This window comes from Lolium perenne, chromosome 2, assembly GCF_019359855.2.
Source record: "Lolium perenne isolate Kyuss_39 chromosome 2, Kyuss_2.0, whole genome shotgun sequence".
NCBI lineage: Eukaryota > Viridiplantae > Streptophyta > Magnoliopsida > Poales > Poaceae > Lolium > Lolium perenne.
The window spans coordinates 8,222,655-8,238,745 of NC_067245.2; the positions used below are offsets into that span (position 1 = coordinate 8,222,655).

At 46.3% G+C, this 16,091-nt stretch overlaps 2 protein-coding genes across 3 annotated transcripts; both read right to left on the reverse strand.

Moving 5' to 3' along the window:
* Window positions 1-3,712: 3,712 nt before the first annotated feature.
* On the reverse strand, window positions 3,713-5,786 carry LOC127331069 (putative inorganic phosphate transporter 1-13). The gene is made up of 2 exons (XM_051357152.2): window positions 5,252-5,786; window positions 3,713-4,835 (listed from the first exon to the last, which is right to left on the reverse strand). The coding sequence occupies exons 1-2, from the start codon at window positions 5,753-5,755 to the stop codon at window positions 3,792-3,794; spliced, it is 1,548 nt and encodes a 515-aa protein (XP_051213112.1). The 5' UTR covers window positions 5,756-5,786; the 3' UTR covers window positions 3,713-3,791.
* A 5,040-nt stretch (window positions 5,787-10,826) lies between these two features.
* LOC127331070 (probable monogalactosyldiacylglycerol synthase 2, chloroplastic) lies at window positions 10,827-13,518 on the reverse strand. 2 transcript variants are annotated; one of them, XM_051357153.1, is made up of 8 exons: window positions 13,135-13,518; window positions 12,807-12,979; window positions 12,552-12,713; window positions 12,321-12,462; window positions 12,021-12,245; window positions 11,803-11,865; window positions 11,619-11,693; window positions 10,827-11,294 (listed from the first exon to the last, which is right to left on the reverse strand). In XM_051357153.1, exons 1-8 carry the CDS (start codon window positions 13,408-13,410, stop codon window positions 11,034-11,036), a joined length of 1,377 nt encoding a protein of 458 aa, XP_051213113.1. In that variant the 5' UTR covers window positions 13,411-13,518; the 3' UTR covers window positions 10,827-11,033. The 2 variants fall into 2 exon arrangements, with proteins under 2 accessions (XP_051213113.1, XP_051213114.2); XM_051357154.2 differs by lacking the exon at window positions 11,619-11,693 and having other exon boundaries at window positions 13,135-13,306.
* Between the last annotated feature and the right edge of the window lie 2,573 nt (window positions 13,519-16,091).

Consider the following 16,091-nt stretch of genomic DNA (forward strand, 5'->3'; position numbering starts at 1 on the left):
TGACGGCTGGTATTAAAGCGGGAACACTGAAGTTTGCTCCCGATAGAGAGAAAGACTTGCTGACGCTTGTCCTCGGTAATCCTGAGAAGGGAGGACGAACAAGAGGCTACGGCCCTAGTGTTCCGTGGGCGCTTGGGTTTCCGAATGATGCGGTGACTTATAGAAGCCGAGCGAGAGCAAAACAACGCGAGCTGGAGGTGCAGAATGACCGGATGGCTGAGTTCCAACGGCAACTAGACAAGCAGAAGCGGGAGATTCAGCAGCAGCAGCGGGAGATTGATGAACTTAAGGGACATCGCCAGCCAGATAATACCGCCGGCATATCTCAGCGACGAGACAGCAGCGTGGCCGACTCGGAGGCCCCTCCTACACGGATCATGATAGATGCCGGTCCTGGCGACCCCTTGGATGGAATCAAGGAGCAAACACCTTGTGATCTCCATGAGGTGTTCAGGAAGGTGTCTGTTAAGGTGGCGGTCGGCTATGTCTTACCGGCATTTGGACCTGAAGGTGAGCCGGCAACATGGCATGGCAATCAGATTCCAGGTGGCTATGCTCGTGTCGGGGTGGATTCAGCTGTACCGACGTGGGAGACATTGGAGCTCCAAATCCCTGGAGGTGATGGGGGGCTTACACTCAGAGAGGTGCTGGGAGAAATCATTCTCTGGGAAAAGAAGAACATCAGGCTGCCAGGCTGGGTAGCCCCTAGTACCAGTCGTCCCAGCAGGTCACCATCACCTCCTCCAGGTGATCGCCGGCCACCATCACCTCCTCCTACTGATCACATGTCGCCACCATCACCCCATGGGTACGACGTCGACCACGACATCTGCAGTCCATCTCCATCTCCAGCGCCGCCGCCTCCGCCCACTAAGACTCGGAATGCACCCAGCCGGAAGCATTTCAAGAGTCCTGTCCGCAAGATGTTGCCCCTCCCAAAAGTACCAAAGGTTCCTCCCCCCCGTCCTTACGATCGTACTGAGGAGGAAAATGATGCCATTGTTAAGAAATACAATTATGATTTTTTTCATAAGCCAAAACCTCCAGCGCCAGAGCCATACACAGAGAAGCAAATAGAATATGCTACTAGTTTTCTGAACACACCATCGCAGTATGACTTACACGAGAAGAAGGATGACTATACACGCACACTTGCGAAGGTAATTGACGAGAAGAAGGAAGAAAAGGCTAAGGAGAAGGATATTGCTGGCACGAGCAAATCATCAGCTAGAAGTGCAGCCGAGAAAAAGTCAAGTTCAACAAGTGCACCCCTCAAGGCCAAGCAAACGACAAAAGGCAAAAGGAGAAAGGAAGTTCCCCTCCTCGGAGATCAGCCCAAACAATCGATCCCACCACTCAAAGTGTTTGATGTTCCCAAGGTGTACCTGGAACATGGTGGTGATATCGATATGGAAGAAGCTGCAAAGCTAGCGGATACCTGTGGAGTTACCGTGGAGGAATTGTTGGGTGCCGCAGATGCTGCACTAGCCACTGCTGATATAGCTCCTAAATTTGTCTACGGGACCGACTTGGTCAGCCGAGAGCGGCTGCAAAAACTGCCAACACATATGCGGAATTTGCATCAATGGTACCTTGATGCATGCAAGGAGAACACAAGGTACATCCTGGCGAGTATACCACATGAATATTACTACCGACAGGAGGAGATCCATATTGAGATGAATGAACTCTGGCAGTTATTCAATTTAGAAGCCCTCGACAAATCTCTCATGAGTTGCTATTGCTTGTAAGTTGTTAACTACATATAAGTTCATTTTCATTCAGTTCATGATCGTTTTCATTGCATATACTCATTATATCTTATGTGTTCTCTTATGCAGACTGAAGATCAGTGAATGCAAAAGTAATAATATTATCAATATTGGGTTTGTTGACCCAGATAAAATACATGTTGAAACGGTAAAGCATAATGGCACAGATACGGGGGGAAACCTACTAAGGTTTTTGGGGGAGCAATTTTTCTGTGATTCAATATTGTTTCCTTACAACTACGAGTGAGAGTCTTAATGATCTTTTATGCACATTCAATTTTTCTTACTCCATGTTAAGTGTAATTCCTGACGTATATACATAACATGTGCAGCTTCCACTGGATTCTACTAGATATTCAACCTGATAAGGGAATAGTTGAAGTAAGAGACCCACTGAGTAGAGGCGTGGACGGGTTCCGCGACTTGCAGAAGTTGCTCCAAGTGTAATTTCCTTCATCGCCGCGCTTTATCTTTCGTGAGATATCAATTAATTATTCACTCATTCAATCATTCTTTTGCCTAGCAGGGCTTGGAGAGCTATGAAGAAACATCATAAGAACATGACCTTGGCAGAGAAGCTAACATTTACTCCTGTACCGTGCCCCCAGCAGCCACAAGGAACGAATCTATGTGGATACTACGTTTGCGAGTCCATTCGCATGTTAACCACTGAGAAGCAGAACAATAATAAATTCGGGGTGAGCAATAACATTTACAACTTTATTTATTATCGTCAATATTTCGTTATCAAGATTGATATAGTCATACTCATCTCATTTTCGTATATAGGTCGACTACATGCGGGACATACTCCAACCAAAGGAACACCTAATAGGAATCACCGAGGAACTGGCGGGACTTCTGGTTAGAGAAGTATTAAACAACAAAGGCTTGTTTAGTCCAAATGGATGCTCTACCTCCAAATAGACGGTCGTTAGTACCGCTTGTTTGTCGATCGTGAGCTCCATGTATATATATATGTAAGGGAAGAATATGTAAGGGGAATCGACTTGTGCTTCCATATTTGTTTGATCGATCTATATATATATAATGAATGAACGTGTATAACTTCTAGTAGCGTACAAATATATGCAACTTTTATTTTCGAATGGAAAAAATGAAATAAAAGGGGGGTCGGTGGCGGGGGGGATGCTGCACCCCTCAAACCCTAAAGCAGCAGGGTTGTGCGCGCGCCACGTAGAGGGCCTTTTGTCGCGGGTCGTAATACGGCCCGCGACAAAAGGTCCTGTCCCCTGCGCGCCCCGCGCCTGCCACGTGGTGGACCTTACGTCGCGGGTCGTAACCGACCCGCGACAAAAGGGGGACCCTTTTATCGCGCCTCTTTTGTCGCGGCTGGCCGCCCGCGACAAAAGGCCCTTACCACCCGCGACATTAGCCATGTTTTCCACTAGTGAGGTGTGGAACCGTTCCATTCCATTTCAGCTCGTTCCAAAACCGAACAGACCCTAGAAGAGAGAGAAGACATGCATGCAAAGTAGTGATTGGATAAAACCTATAAAAATAAGACACGGGAAAAGAAGATGGTTGCATGCTATCCATGTGGGTGGTTAGCAGAAAAGGACAAACGGCAAACAGTTGAGGAAGGAACTTATTCAAATTTACACGTGAGGGCTGCCACGCCAAACTAAATGCTTGCGCGGTCAATTGCAATGGAGGGATTTCGACTACAAACAGGTAAGTAAGAAAGAGAAGGCCCGATAAGCTAAAGGCCGAATTAACACAGAAACTAGCCAACAGTAGCTAAGATGCGTGCTGATCGCACATAACCAACTGACAAAAAAAAAGTAGCGTGCATCAATTGGAAAACATCTAGCTGTTGTTTAGAAAAAGTGAATATATATTCATGAAATCCAAGTTCTCAATTTACATTCGTGTCACAAATACACAATATTCAAGAAAACCAATGCAACATATACACATATCCACGACGACGTCCTATCCTTTAAAGAAAAAGAAAAACATATAATATAGATTGTCAATCAACAATTTGTTAACTAATTAAATAGACACGGCGTGTATGCCCTGAGCTGCATTGACTACTGCAACTTTATCGTCTAGGGGCTGACATTCTTCCTTCTCCCCGGTGATCTCTTCGAGGGACTTCCCCTTGGTCTCCGGCAAGAGGAGGGTGAACATAATGCCGACAAGATTGCACCCAACAAGGACAAACAACAATGCCTTGAAGTGTGTACCCATGAAGGAGAAGGCAAGCACGCCGATGATAGCGCCGACCTTCCCCGCCGCCCCAGATATGCCGTGGCATGTGGAGCGCATCCGCGCAGGGAAGATCTCGGCCGGTAAGATGAAGGTCGTCGTGTTTGGCCCGAAGTTTGCGAAGAAGAAGGTGAAGCCTAACATGATGATGAAGCCAACCCTGTACTTGGGTTTCTGCCATTGGTCATACGGGATAGCGAGGCACAGTGTAAAGACCGTCATCATGGTGAACCCGAGGAGCTGGATCTTGATGCGCCCGACGCGGTCGATGAAGGCGACTGCGAAGAAGTACCCCGGCAGCGTGCCGCATAGCGCGACGGCGGTGTGCAGTCCAGTGGCACGGATCATGCGTGTGACCTGGTTTCCTGGTTCTTCGGGGCTGGGGAGAATCCCGAAGATGGTGAAGATGTCCAACATGAAAATGTTGAGCGAGTAGAAGGTGACGTCGAGGACGAACCAGCAGACGGTGGTGCCAATTAGGTGAATCCCGTGGAGGCGGCAGAACTCCGTGGAGAAGAGGCCGTACTGATCTTCGCCCTCCCCGACAAGCACGTCGTCCAGTGGGGCCTGTTCCACTTCTTCGGGCATGATGTTCATGCTTAGAACCCGTGCCATGTCCGACGTGGCCTGCTCTGCGTTCTTGGCCACGAGGACGGTGTACCGTGCCGTCTCTGGCATCTGCATGCGCCAGTAGTAGGTGAGCAGCGCCGGAATGGCGCCAATCATCAGGACGATGCGCCAGACGTAGTCAACGTCGTTGGGCGATGCTTTCTCGAAGGCTTTTGATGTGATCATGGCGACAATCCCAGCAGCAAGGTTGCCAAAACCCTTGAAGTAAGTATTTGAACAAAAAACTAATCAAATTGGGTAAAGTAAACATTTTCTCTATTCGAAAATATATGTGATATTTGATACAGAAGCCGTATTCAAGATGAATCTTTGCCGGTATTATGTTATAGTACATGTTTTGAAACTTTCCTCGTGCTATATCTAACACTCTCTCTTCTTCATATTAATTATCATTGATTTAGTACATCTTTGAACCTAATAAATCCATGACAACTAATACGAAAAGGGGGAGTATCTAGCAAATATAGTAAGGCATAGTAACTAGCAATTCATTATTTGTGGAAGTTCTAAAAGTCTAACAGCATGGTATAAAAAATTCATTCACGGGGAATTAGTACTAAATCACAATTCACAATAAAGTAAGAATACAAATGACGGCCGGCCGGCATACATACTTGCATGGCGAAGACGGCGGCGATGAATGCGCCGCGGGTTTTCTTATTGGCATACTCAGACATGATGGTGGCGGAGAGCGGGTAGTCGCCGCCGATGCTGACGCCGAGCCAGAACCGGAAGAAGCAGAGGACGGTCACCACGCTTTTGCCGGTACGCTTGCTGAAGGAGAAGCCGGAGGCGAGGGAGCAGGCGACCATGAGGATCAGCGTGTAGCCATAGATGCGCTTCCGGCCCATCTTGTCTCCGAGCCAGCCGAAGACGAGCTGCCCGGGGACGGTGCCGCAGAGCGCGATGACGCTGATTGCGGCGGAGACCCCGCGAGGCGGCCGGCCGCCTCCGTAGTACCTATGGCCGATGACGTCGACGACTAGGGAGATGGAGAAGAGATCGTAGGCGTCGGTGAAGAAGCCCATGCCGGCGATGGCGATCGCCGTGAAGTGGTACCACTGCGTCCTTGCCACGTCAAGGGCTTGCAGCACCCTCGGCTGCTGGTTGCCAGCCATGGCGGTGATGCTTCCGTTGCTCGCACTCGGATGCTCTCCGAGCTAGCTGCTTCGTTCCATCTCTTTGCTTTTATATCCTTGATTCCTTGAGACCAGATCCGCACGGTTGCTTTCAGACAATTAATCTTTAAGAACTTGGTTTTATATGGTTTGTTCTCTTAATAAGCCAGTCGAGTGTCATCTCCTATGTGGCAAATGTGGCACTACACCCTTGTCTCTTTGCTTATGTTGTTTTTGGGCACCAATATGATTTGATGATGTATTTCATTTCCATGCATCTTTGAATGTTAAATCCAGCCATGCACCTAAAAAATGGCACGTTCAGTTTTTAGTCACAGCCAAACACATCAAAGTTTTTTGAAACTGTGGTATTTTGAGAAATTATAATATTTCTGAAATATTTCAAAAATAATTTTCTCTCAAACACGATCTAAGCTTTTAGATGATCAAGAATTGTACTCCCTCCATCCACAATCAAGTGTAGTTTAAGGTTATGGTGTAAGTCAAACTTTATCAAGTTTAACCAACTTCATACAAAAATATCTTAATTTATAATGCCAAATCGATATCACAAAATGGCATTGTTTAAATGTAGTTCATAACATACTAATTTCAGTCTCCAAAAAGTATACTAATTTGATGTCAAATTTACTGCTGAAGTACTTATGAAATTGGTCCTTTTTTTACGTATAAAAAAACCTAAAACTACACTTGTTTGTGGACGTAGGGAGTTAGAGGCAAAATGGTGGAACGCAGGGGGGGAGGAGGGATCAGGCTTAGAGGCTAATCAGGCTTCGTCGGAGTAGTCTACTGAATCCAATGTTTCATGTAAGTATGAAGTTAGATGAGACTGGTCGGATGTTGATCGTAAAGTTTTTTTTTTCGACAATGTAACTTTTTTTCTACTAGAATGTTGGTCGGAAAGATTATAAAAGTGACGGAGAAGTATGGAAATTTCATAATTTTCAAATAGACACTCCCTGCAATGTGCGTTTCACAATCACAAGTACGATGATTCAGTAGACTATTCCGAGGAAGCTGGCAGGAAATTTGCTAAGTCGTCGTTACGTACAAGTAGTCTTGGACGCCAGGAACAAACTGCTGCAAATCTTTTAATTAATCCAGCCGCGAAATTATTGATGCATCTGGTGACTAGAATATCCCCCAGGATGATGAGAGATTAAACGCGTCTCCGAGAATATCCTCCGGATCAGATGCAGATTCCATTTATGTTTAAGACTGATATATCCAATGTCACAGTCTCGTTGACTGCACGTACACTAGTAGAAAAAGGGCCTTCCGTCTAAGTCTTTAGTACCGGTTTGCTTACGAACCGGTACTAAAGGGTGTATTAGTACCGGTTGCAATGTCCACACCTTTAGTACCGGTTCCAAAGGACATTTAGTACCGGTTCGTGACACGAACCGGTACTAAAGGTTTTTCGGCTGACGCTAACCCTTTAGTACCGGTTCGTGACACGAACCGGTACTAAAGGTTTTTCTGGATCACCTTTTTTAACACTGTAAAATAGAAAAGAAAATCATAGAAAATTCAAAAAATAAAATGTTTTCAGATTCTTGTATGTTATGAAACCTACTATTAGAGAAAATTAACGAATTTGAATTTTCACTTTTTTTGCAAAAAAGTTTTGAAAAATGGTAAAACCGCAATAACTTTTGCATACGACGTCGAAAAAAAACGTATAATATATCAAAAAAATCTTGGGAAAAAGTTACATCCGAATTCACCCAGGTTTACCCGGTTAGCTAATGTTTAGATTCTTAAAATTCCAAATGAAAGCAGGAAGTTTTTAGTTTTTTTCCAGAAATTTAGAATTTTATATATTTTTTAATTTTTTAAAATTTAAAAGTAATAATTACAAAATTTTTGAATCCCAGAATATTACTATTACTTTTAGCAAATTATAATATTTTCAAATTTTCAGGTTTTAGGTTTGGCAAAAAAAATATTAAAAATTTAAAAAATAATTAAAAACAATACAAATTTAAAAGGTTAATTTTATTTATTTATTCAACATTATTATTACATCATTACTTTTTTTTATTAAAAAAATTATTTAGAATTTAAACAATAAAGAAGTGTGACATCGACCAACATGTTAATAGGATTGATATGATACTACTATCACATACATGCGCGCGAAGCACTTGGAAGTGAAACGGGATGGAACTCGGAAGTTAAGCGTGCTAGTGCGGGAGTAGTGTGAGGATGGTTGACCGAACGGGAAGTTTGACCACGGGTAAGTAATTTGACTAGAGATTAAGTGTAGTTAGAGACTAACGGAAATATTAGAAATTGTGAAAAAAAAGGGGAGTGAAAAATAATTAGAAAAAAATGAAATAGCATTTTTGTGAAAAAAATAAAAAAAAGATCTCCAGCCCCGCGGGCTCCTGCGTGCCCACGTGGAGGCACCTTTAGTACCGGTTCGTAAGGAACCGGTACTAAAGGTGGGAGGCCTTTAGTACCGGATCTTTAGTACCGGTTCCAAATCCGGTACTAAAGGCCCTTTAGAACCGGTACTAAAGGGGGGGTTTTCTACTAGTGGTAGTAAAGCACACACTAGAGGATAAGGAGACAAGGTGGAATTTCAGAACCTACCTGTGCCGCAAGATTGCTGGGTCTTGGGAGGCAGGGATCCTTTAGCAGGGGAAACAAGGTCAAACTTCATTGGGCGAGTTATATCTGAAGATTGTTGGATTGGGTGAGATTTAATCTCACGTATTCGTGTTTTTTATTATTATTTAGTTTTTATTATGGAGCATTTCTCTAGGGGCGAATCAAGAAAAAAATGGCAATGGGGTCGGCTAAAGCCTCTAGATCTATGTAAAACCAAACTAATAGCGGAATATTATACCGCACCATCTCACATACTAGAGTATAGCTTTAAATAAAATATAAGAACCAAAAGTTTGCAACAAAATAACAGTAGTTATGAAGACAAGGCATAACATATATTAGATCGCGCTAAATCCACTTGTTTACATTGCAACTCTCAAAGAATGAGTTTAATCCTCAATTGTAGAGTATTCTCGAAATCCTCAATTGTAGCATCCTGGAAAACAAAGACAATATGCAGAAGATGCTTTATTAAAAAAAGTGATATAAATAATTAAAGACAGGAGAAACATTGATAATAATGGAACTATATGACTATGGAAAAGCCTATGTGCATTGACTGATGGAGAGCCTGCTATGTGCATCGGCTGATGCAGATGCTAGGGCATGCTCTTGTTAAAAAAAAGGAACTATGTTACTGGACTCTATCACATTCTACAATTTTTCTTCTTGCTCACTTTGTTAAAATGATAAATCCAATCTTCCTAGTATTAGTAGAAAACTTATCCTTTTCCACACAAAAAATGAACAATCAATAATGAATTTCTCTCCCATTTTATTTCACAGCACATTTTTGACAATATTCATTGACGAGAAGAGCAGGGGCTATTTTCTGTGATTCCTCCAATAAAAAATTGTTGGAATTGGGGGAGCTCAACGTTGACAAATCCGCGGCAAACTTAGGCTGCTGATGCCATATGATGAGGGTGAACCATAGGGTTGGCCAGTGCTCACGGATATGTGCGCGCGCACACACAAAAAATTAGACGATGAACACATAGAGGAAAGCAAATAAACTCAAACAGCCGATACAAATCCAGCTTTTTGCTCTCAGTGACCTGGAGCTAGGGATATAAAGCGACGCTTATGAGGGATGATTCTAAATTAGCCTTTGTAATGTCAAGGAGGGCATACATTCATAGAAGGGTATGATTTAGAAGGCTTATGCGACACACCGCTTGCAACCCTACCCAGAACCATCACCCCATTAAAATATCCCCACGATAGAATCACTGAGGAGAGACCACACGATAGAATTACTGAATTGAGAGATCGGTAAGAACTCGATAGAATCACTCTTGGAGAGAGAGAGAGAGAGAGAGAGTAGCAACTTAAGTAGAATCGGGACCACGGGAGTGATCAAGGACTACTAGAATAGCCACAAGAGAGAGAGAGAGACCAAATTCATAAAAAGGGTCTTGGATACAACTCAATAGATTCAATAGAAGGAGATGGGTCTTGGTTTCCCAAATGGGTGGTAAGAGCACATGCTCAAGTCTAATGTGATCTCATTCGAAGGTTTACAAATGAGGGTAGGGGCAGATATATAGCCAACGATGAAATAGGGGTAGCTTGGGTATTAAAAGGGAAATTTTCGGGGTTTTATGGGCCTTGCCCAGTTTCCATGCATGCAAGCCATTCACTTAGACCGGAGATTCCAGGGTAGTATGCCGAGACTACGATCCTAGCACTTAGGTCGGAGACTCCAGGAAGAATATATGGACTCAAATCTCCGGGTTCATCTTTGTCGTTTACCCAACTTTCATCGCTAAGTCGGAATTCCTCGAGGTGGAGACTCCCTTGGAGGTGGAGACTCTTGTGTTGTGGGGTGGAGACTCCGGCGTTGTGGGGCCGTAGACTCCGGTATGGGCACATTTTGTTCCTTCTTCTTACTCTTCTTGTTTTTTTCATAGCTTCCTCTCCATGGATGGGGTGCCTTGCTTGGATGGATGTAGTTCTCGAGATTTGTACGTAATAACACATAAATTCACCTTGTCTTGTATTGCTTTGGCTCCTGGTCATGGGCCCACTTGGGGAGCATCGTCCATAGGGCAGGCTGTATCGGAACTTTATACCCTTATCATCTCCGTGCTTGACGATATGAATCTTTAGTTTGGCCTAGAAACGATAGTTGGGGTGTCGAGGAATGGAGTAGGGGGGAGGCGGAGAGCCCACTCATCATCTCATAGTCAGACGATTACATCCTATCATCTGCCTCCTAGATGAGTACTTCTTAACATCCCATTATCGAGCGGAGCAGTACCAAAAAAGTTACTTTCTGGGATAATACCTACGAAATTCGATAAAAGAAATGAAATAGATTTTCACATTAATTACCTTACCAAATAGTCCGATACATGCACTGCAGAAAGGCCAACATCTGTGGCCCATCCAGTTAGCTACAGAGTTATATAGGCCATCTATAGAAAGATCATTGAAACTACAAGATGCCACAATTTACTTTTCCTATGAATTAACTTGGGATTAACTTATTACATTGACATATATGAACGTACAACTAGCTAGTCCAAGGCGAAAGAATGTGAATCCTATATATACAGGTTGAGCAGGCAGCCAGGCACTGCGAAGTCTGAAGGCATATCCACTTGACAGAGATTATTCTGTAAAAGGTTCCTCGAATTCATATATGGTATGAGAATGATGAGGTCAAGGAGTAGGGGACCCGGGTTAAAGCAGCAGGTTGCTGCTGGAGCTTGTGGATGTCCTTGATGATGTCGAACACTGCTTCCGGCTGCGCTAGCTTGAGCGCGTTGTGTGAGTACGTCTTGAGGTCTTCGGCTTCCGTGCTGAACCATCGGGCAACTTGTCTTGCAGCTTCCCTTGGGTCGTTGCAGAACACGCCGGCGCCGTTGTCGACGACGTAAGGCACGTTTCCAACTTCCTGAATGATAAAAGGAAGTGCAGATATTCAGTTCCATTTGATATCCGGTTCCCGACTTCCTTAATGATAAAAGGAAGTGCGAGCTATAGCTAGAGACATACTAGTAGTTGGTAAGATCTGTGTGAGTGGTAATCACTAGTTAGTGACAATAGCAACAAGTTGTCACTCTCGGATGACCTACCTAATAGCAAAGTAATCAGCACCGATAATTGAGCTAGTTCAGATTGTCAAAGTATCTAGTTCTAGTAAATAAATCCCTTTTAATAGGAATCTTATAATCGGGCAACTCTATATAATTAATAGTGGCACAAAGCATATATAGACCTGTCCAGGGATGAAGTCATTGAGAATAACTGGAAGCCCTCTGATCAAGGCTTCTGCAATTGTACCAGGACCAGCCTGTACAAATACGACATAACTCCATCAGGTAAATTCCTTTCCAATTAATCAACAGCCAAAAGAAAAGAAAAAAATGAGATGGAAAACTTATTGGCAAGAGGAAAGAAACCTTAGTGATGATGCAATCACAAGCGCCCATCCACTTCTCCATCTGCTTTTCGAACCGCCTAATCTGAGGACAAGACACTCGAAAGGTCAGTCGGCACCAAAGTGTATAGTGGGATAGGGAGCATCCACCTGAAATGCGCATCTAACTAGGCACCACCCTCGCTAGATTCGGCATATTCAAGCTCTCAAAAAAAAAAAATTCGGCATATGCAATGGTACCTTGACCGGGACCTTCCACGTCAAGCACTGCAGGGTGGACCACAGCGCCTGGTTCCGGCCACATACGACCACGATCTGGCCGACCGGCCGGCGTCTCCGGTGATCGTACAGCTCTTCGCCGAGGGCCATTGCTGTCTCCTCCACTGGACCCATCCCCTCGCCGCCTCCCATCAGCAGAACGGCAGGTAGTTCAGGGTGCATATCAAGTTCTTCCCTCAGTTCTTCCTGTCAACCAAACCTGGCTAGTTGAGCTAATGGCCCAGGCAATGCAATGCAAGCATGCGAAGCTCACTGACCGACCTTGTCGAGCACGGCGCGGCAGAAGGACGGCCTGATCGGCAGGCCGTACACACGGATTTGGGATGGCTGGAGCCCTCGGATGAGTGCCCTCTTAGCCACCTCGGCCGAGGGGCAGTAGCACCTTGTCACGCCCTGGTGGAACCTGTCAAGTTCAGACGAGGACTCCATCTCAAGAGTTGGCAAAAACAATGGACGCCCCAATCTGCACCATGCGGGAGGCCGGGAGGTTACCATGTTGGGTGGCATGTGTTGAGGTCGGTGATGACAGTGAAGAACGGAATCTTGGCCTGGAAGCTCTGCCACTTGAGCACCCATAGTGGGATGTGCTGCATGAGGGGGTGTACGCTGATGATCACGTCCGGCTTGTACTTCATGATCCCGGCCACCACCTCACTGAAATGCAAACAAATTATCAACAATAACAACGGGCACAATCCGGTCGTGCATTGTCAATGTTGAATTAATCCACCGTGCTGGGGTTCGTACTTGGCGTAGAAGTAGGCCAGTGCGGCGAGATACATGCCGTGAACCCAGCGCGGGGCGGTACCATGGAAGGCCACCTTCCAGAGCCGGACATGGCGGATCATGAACTTGTACGACCGCTCCATGTCGTTCAGCGGCCAGCCGCCGTACTCTTTCCCCAAATCCCTGACGAACACCTGCGCTAAGCAAATCAGATTTTGCAGAACCAACATTAATGTCCCTGACGAACACCTGCACTAAGCTGAAATATTGACAACGAAATTGAAGCCGTAACTTGGGACTTGGGAGAGGAGAGGATTAAGGATGGAAGGGGGGCATGCATGGGGCGGACCTGGTAGGCGTCGCCGTACTCGAGACGGAAGGCGTCGCGGAGGGCCTCGGCGGAGGCGCGGTGGCCGCCACCGGTGTCGCTCATCAGGATGAGCACGTTCCTGGCCTTCTTCCCGCCGTCGGTCCCGAAGAGGGATACGCTCCCAGTTGCTTCGGAGAGCGCGGCAGCGAGGCCGTCGTAGAAGGAGGCGCAGCGGAGGGGCTTGTACAGCTCGCGACGCCCGCCGAGCACGGCATCGCGTATAGAGCGGCGGTGACTGCCGACCGAGATCACCATTTCTTCTTTGCTCCTGGTGTACGGCGCCTGCCAAGCTTCGCAATTTGGCGTAGGAGAGAAGGTGGCGAGGAAGCCATAAGGTATATACTCCTGGCTCTGGTGATGCTCGTTTAGATACTGGATGATGCGCCGTGGGTTGCTGCGAAACCATGTAGCGACTGATTTTATGAGCATCGAAATGGTAGAAAAAACAAAACAATAAAGCTAGAAATATGTATAAATAGTACTCCCCCATCCCATGAAAATTATCTAATTTCTTTCTAAATTTAGATATATCTACAGTTAGATACATTTAAATTTTGATAAATTTTTGACATTGTTCGTTGGAGGGAAGGAGTACATAAATATAGGAGAAGGTAACACTTTGGGTCACAGATGGCCCACCCATTAATGTCAAAGTAGAGACCCAAAAATTGTCACTTACTGATTATGCTACTCTAGGTTTTAAAGATAAACGTAAGTTCCCAAATGCTTTATAAGTCAAACTGAACAAAAAATGTCTCAAATCACAATTCATTCCATTTTGGATCAGAAACTTCTGCGAAATAAATAGGTGGTAAGTCAATACATAGAGATGCAAGCGATACTAAATTAGGAAATCAATAATGAATTTCTCTCCCATTTTACTTTACAACACATTTTTTTGACAATATCATTGACGAGAAGCACATCTTCACCAACACTGCAGCAGGGGTCAAAATTTGCCATTCCTTCATCCGGCATGTTAAAGCTAGGAATATGAAGTTCTTCAAAGAATAAATCTACCTTTTGAAGAAGTGATTCTCACGAATACATTCTTAGTCGTTGCAGGTCATTCATTGTTGGATTGACATTAGACATAACATTAGGATGTCTAGGTTCTTGCAATTAGCATGACAATGTATTTGTACTTTCAAATAAACACAAAACCAAATGTTTCAAAAAATAATACTAAGAATCCATCATGGTTAATTAGTCTGGGCGGTTGGGCCGGCGTCTGGGCAGCTGCCCCCCTTGCAGTCGTAGCTGATCCGGCTTGGCAGCCCGCCTGGGCCTTACGGTCTCTCCGCTTAGAGCATCTCCAACAGGCGCTCTATCCAGCACTGTATCCAAAAAAATGGCTGGTTTAGCGCGCGGGCGGAAAATAATGCTCCAACAGACGATCTATCTGGCGCTGTAAAATACGCGGTGCTAAGTTTTCGTGATTTGAACGAAATTACCTGGCCTACTCTAGTCTATAAATATGAAGGGAGGTGGAGCTAACGCGTGCGCCGCGTGTGACTTAGACTTTGACTCTTGCTCGGAGAGGAGAGGAGAGGAGAGAGGTCATTCCGTCGCTCGAACTCTCGGTCGGCCGGCTTCATCCTGCGTTTGGATCATGGTGGCTAGGTAATTGATGATTCTTTTCTTTGCTTTGTTTGTTGAGTCCTTCCATCCATTCAAATCCATGTTAAATCTTCTCCCATGTGCTTGTCTTCTTAGATTAGTTTCCTCTAACGCACCGGAAAAGGAGTCGGGTGTGCAGCGAGCTGGTGGCACGGATCAGAGTTTCTGTGCCTGCGGCGACATGTATGGCGGTTCCTAGCTGGCCGGTCGGGATGAGATTCAGCAGGTAATTGATTGATGGGAAACGCTGTTGTTCCCCCGGACGATCCACGCCATCCCATCCTCCGGCTTCCTGGCGCGACACGCGTCCCTGCAGGGCCCACACATGATGGAGACGGTCTCACCCTTATCTCTTTCCTCCTTGCCCGTTCTCCTCTGGTCTCCCGTCCCTCTCACATGCCATGGCTATGGTCTCTTCCCCAAATCCCTTCGCCGCCGTGGTGCTCTACCAAAATTCGCCGGATCCCTGTCCCGCCGGCGCTCGTCGGATCAACCCGCCTGTGTCTCTTCCCCAAATCCCCTCGAAAAAAAAAAATCCCCTCGAAATCGTGGCCGGCCTTTCCATCTTCGCCACCCCTGCTCCATGTGTGGCATCACCACCAACCCGCGTGTCGCTCGTGGCGGCCGCCGCCGGCGATGGATCTCCAGCCCGACGCCATCGTGGTCCTGCAATTCTCGCCCGCTGCTACAAACGGCCGTCCGCCCTGCTACAAACGACTGTCCGCCTTGCTACAGAAGGTCGCCGACACTGCTACAGCGCCGCCGGCGGTGCTATAAATAGCCAGCCAACCCTGCTACAAACGTCTGTCCGTGCTGCTACAGAAGGTCGCCGGCTCTGCTACAAACAACCGTCCGCTACGAGCGCCGGCTGCCGCTGCTGCTGCAAGTCGGTCGCCGATGACGGCTTGCTGCAAGCTGCGTCTGCCACTGCTACAAACTTGGGCTGCAGCTGCTACGAGCGCCGCTGCAAAGGTCGAGCGAAGGTCGCCGCTGCTGCAAACTGCGGCCGTCGGTGCTACAAACTGTGGCCGCCGGTGCTACAACGGCGGTCATATGACCACGGCTGCCAGCGGCCATGGCGGAAGCTGCGAGCGATGATGGTGGTGCTGCGGCAGGTGACGGCGATCTAGGAGCGCGGGGCGATGGTGCTGCTCTGCGGAGCGTCGCCGGCAACGTGTAGCCGCGTCGTTGCTGCGAGGCACTCCATCTGCAACCTGCTGCAAAGGGATGGAGCGGTGCTGTGCAAGGTGGAGCGGCACCGGCTGTAGTTTCCTCCCGCGCGAGTCGTCTGCTGCGAGCGGCCATCGATACCGACC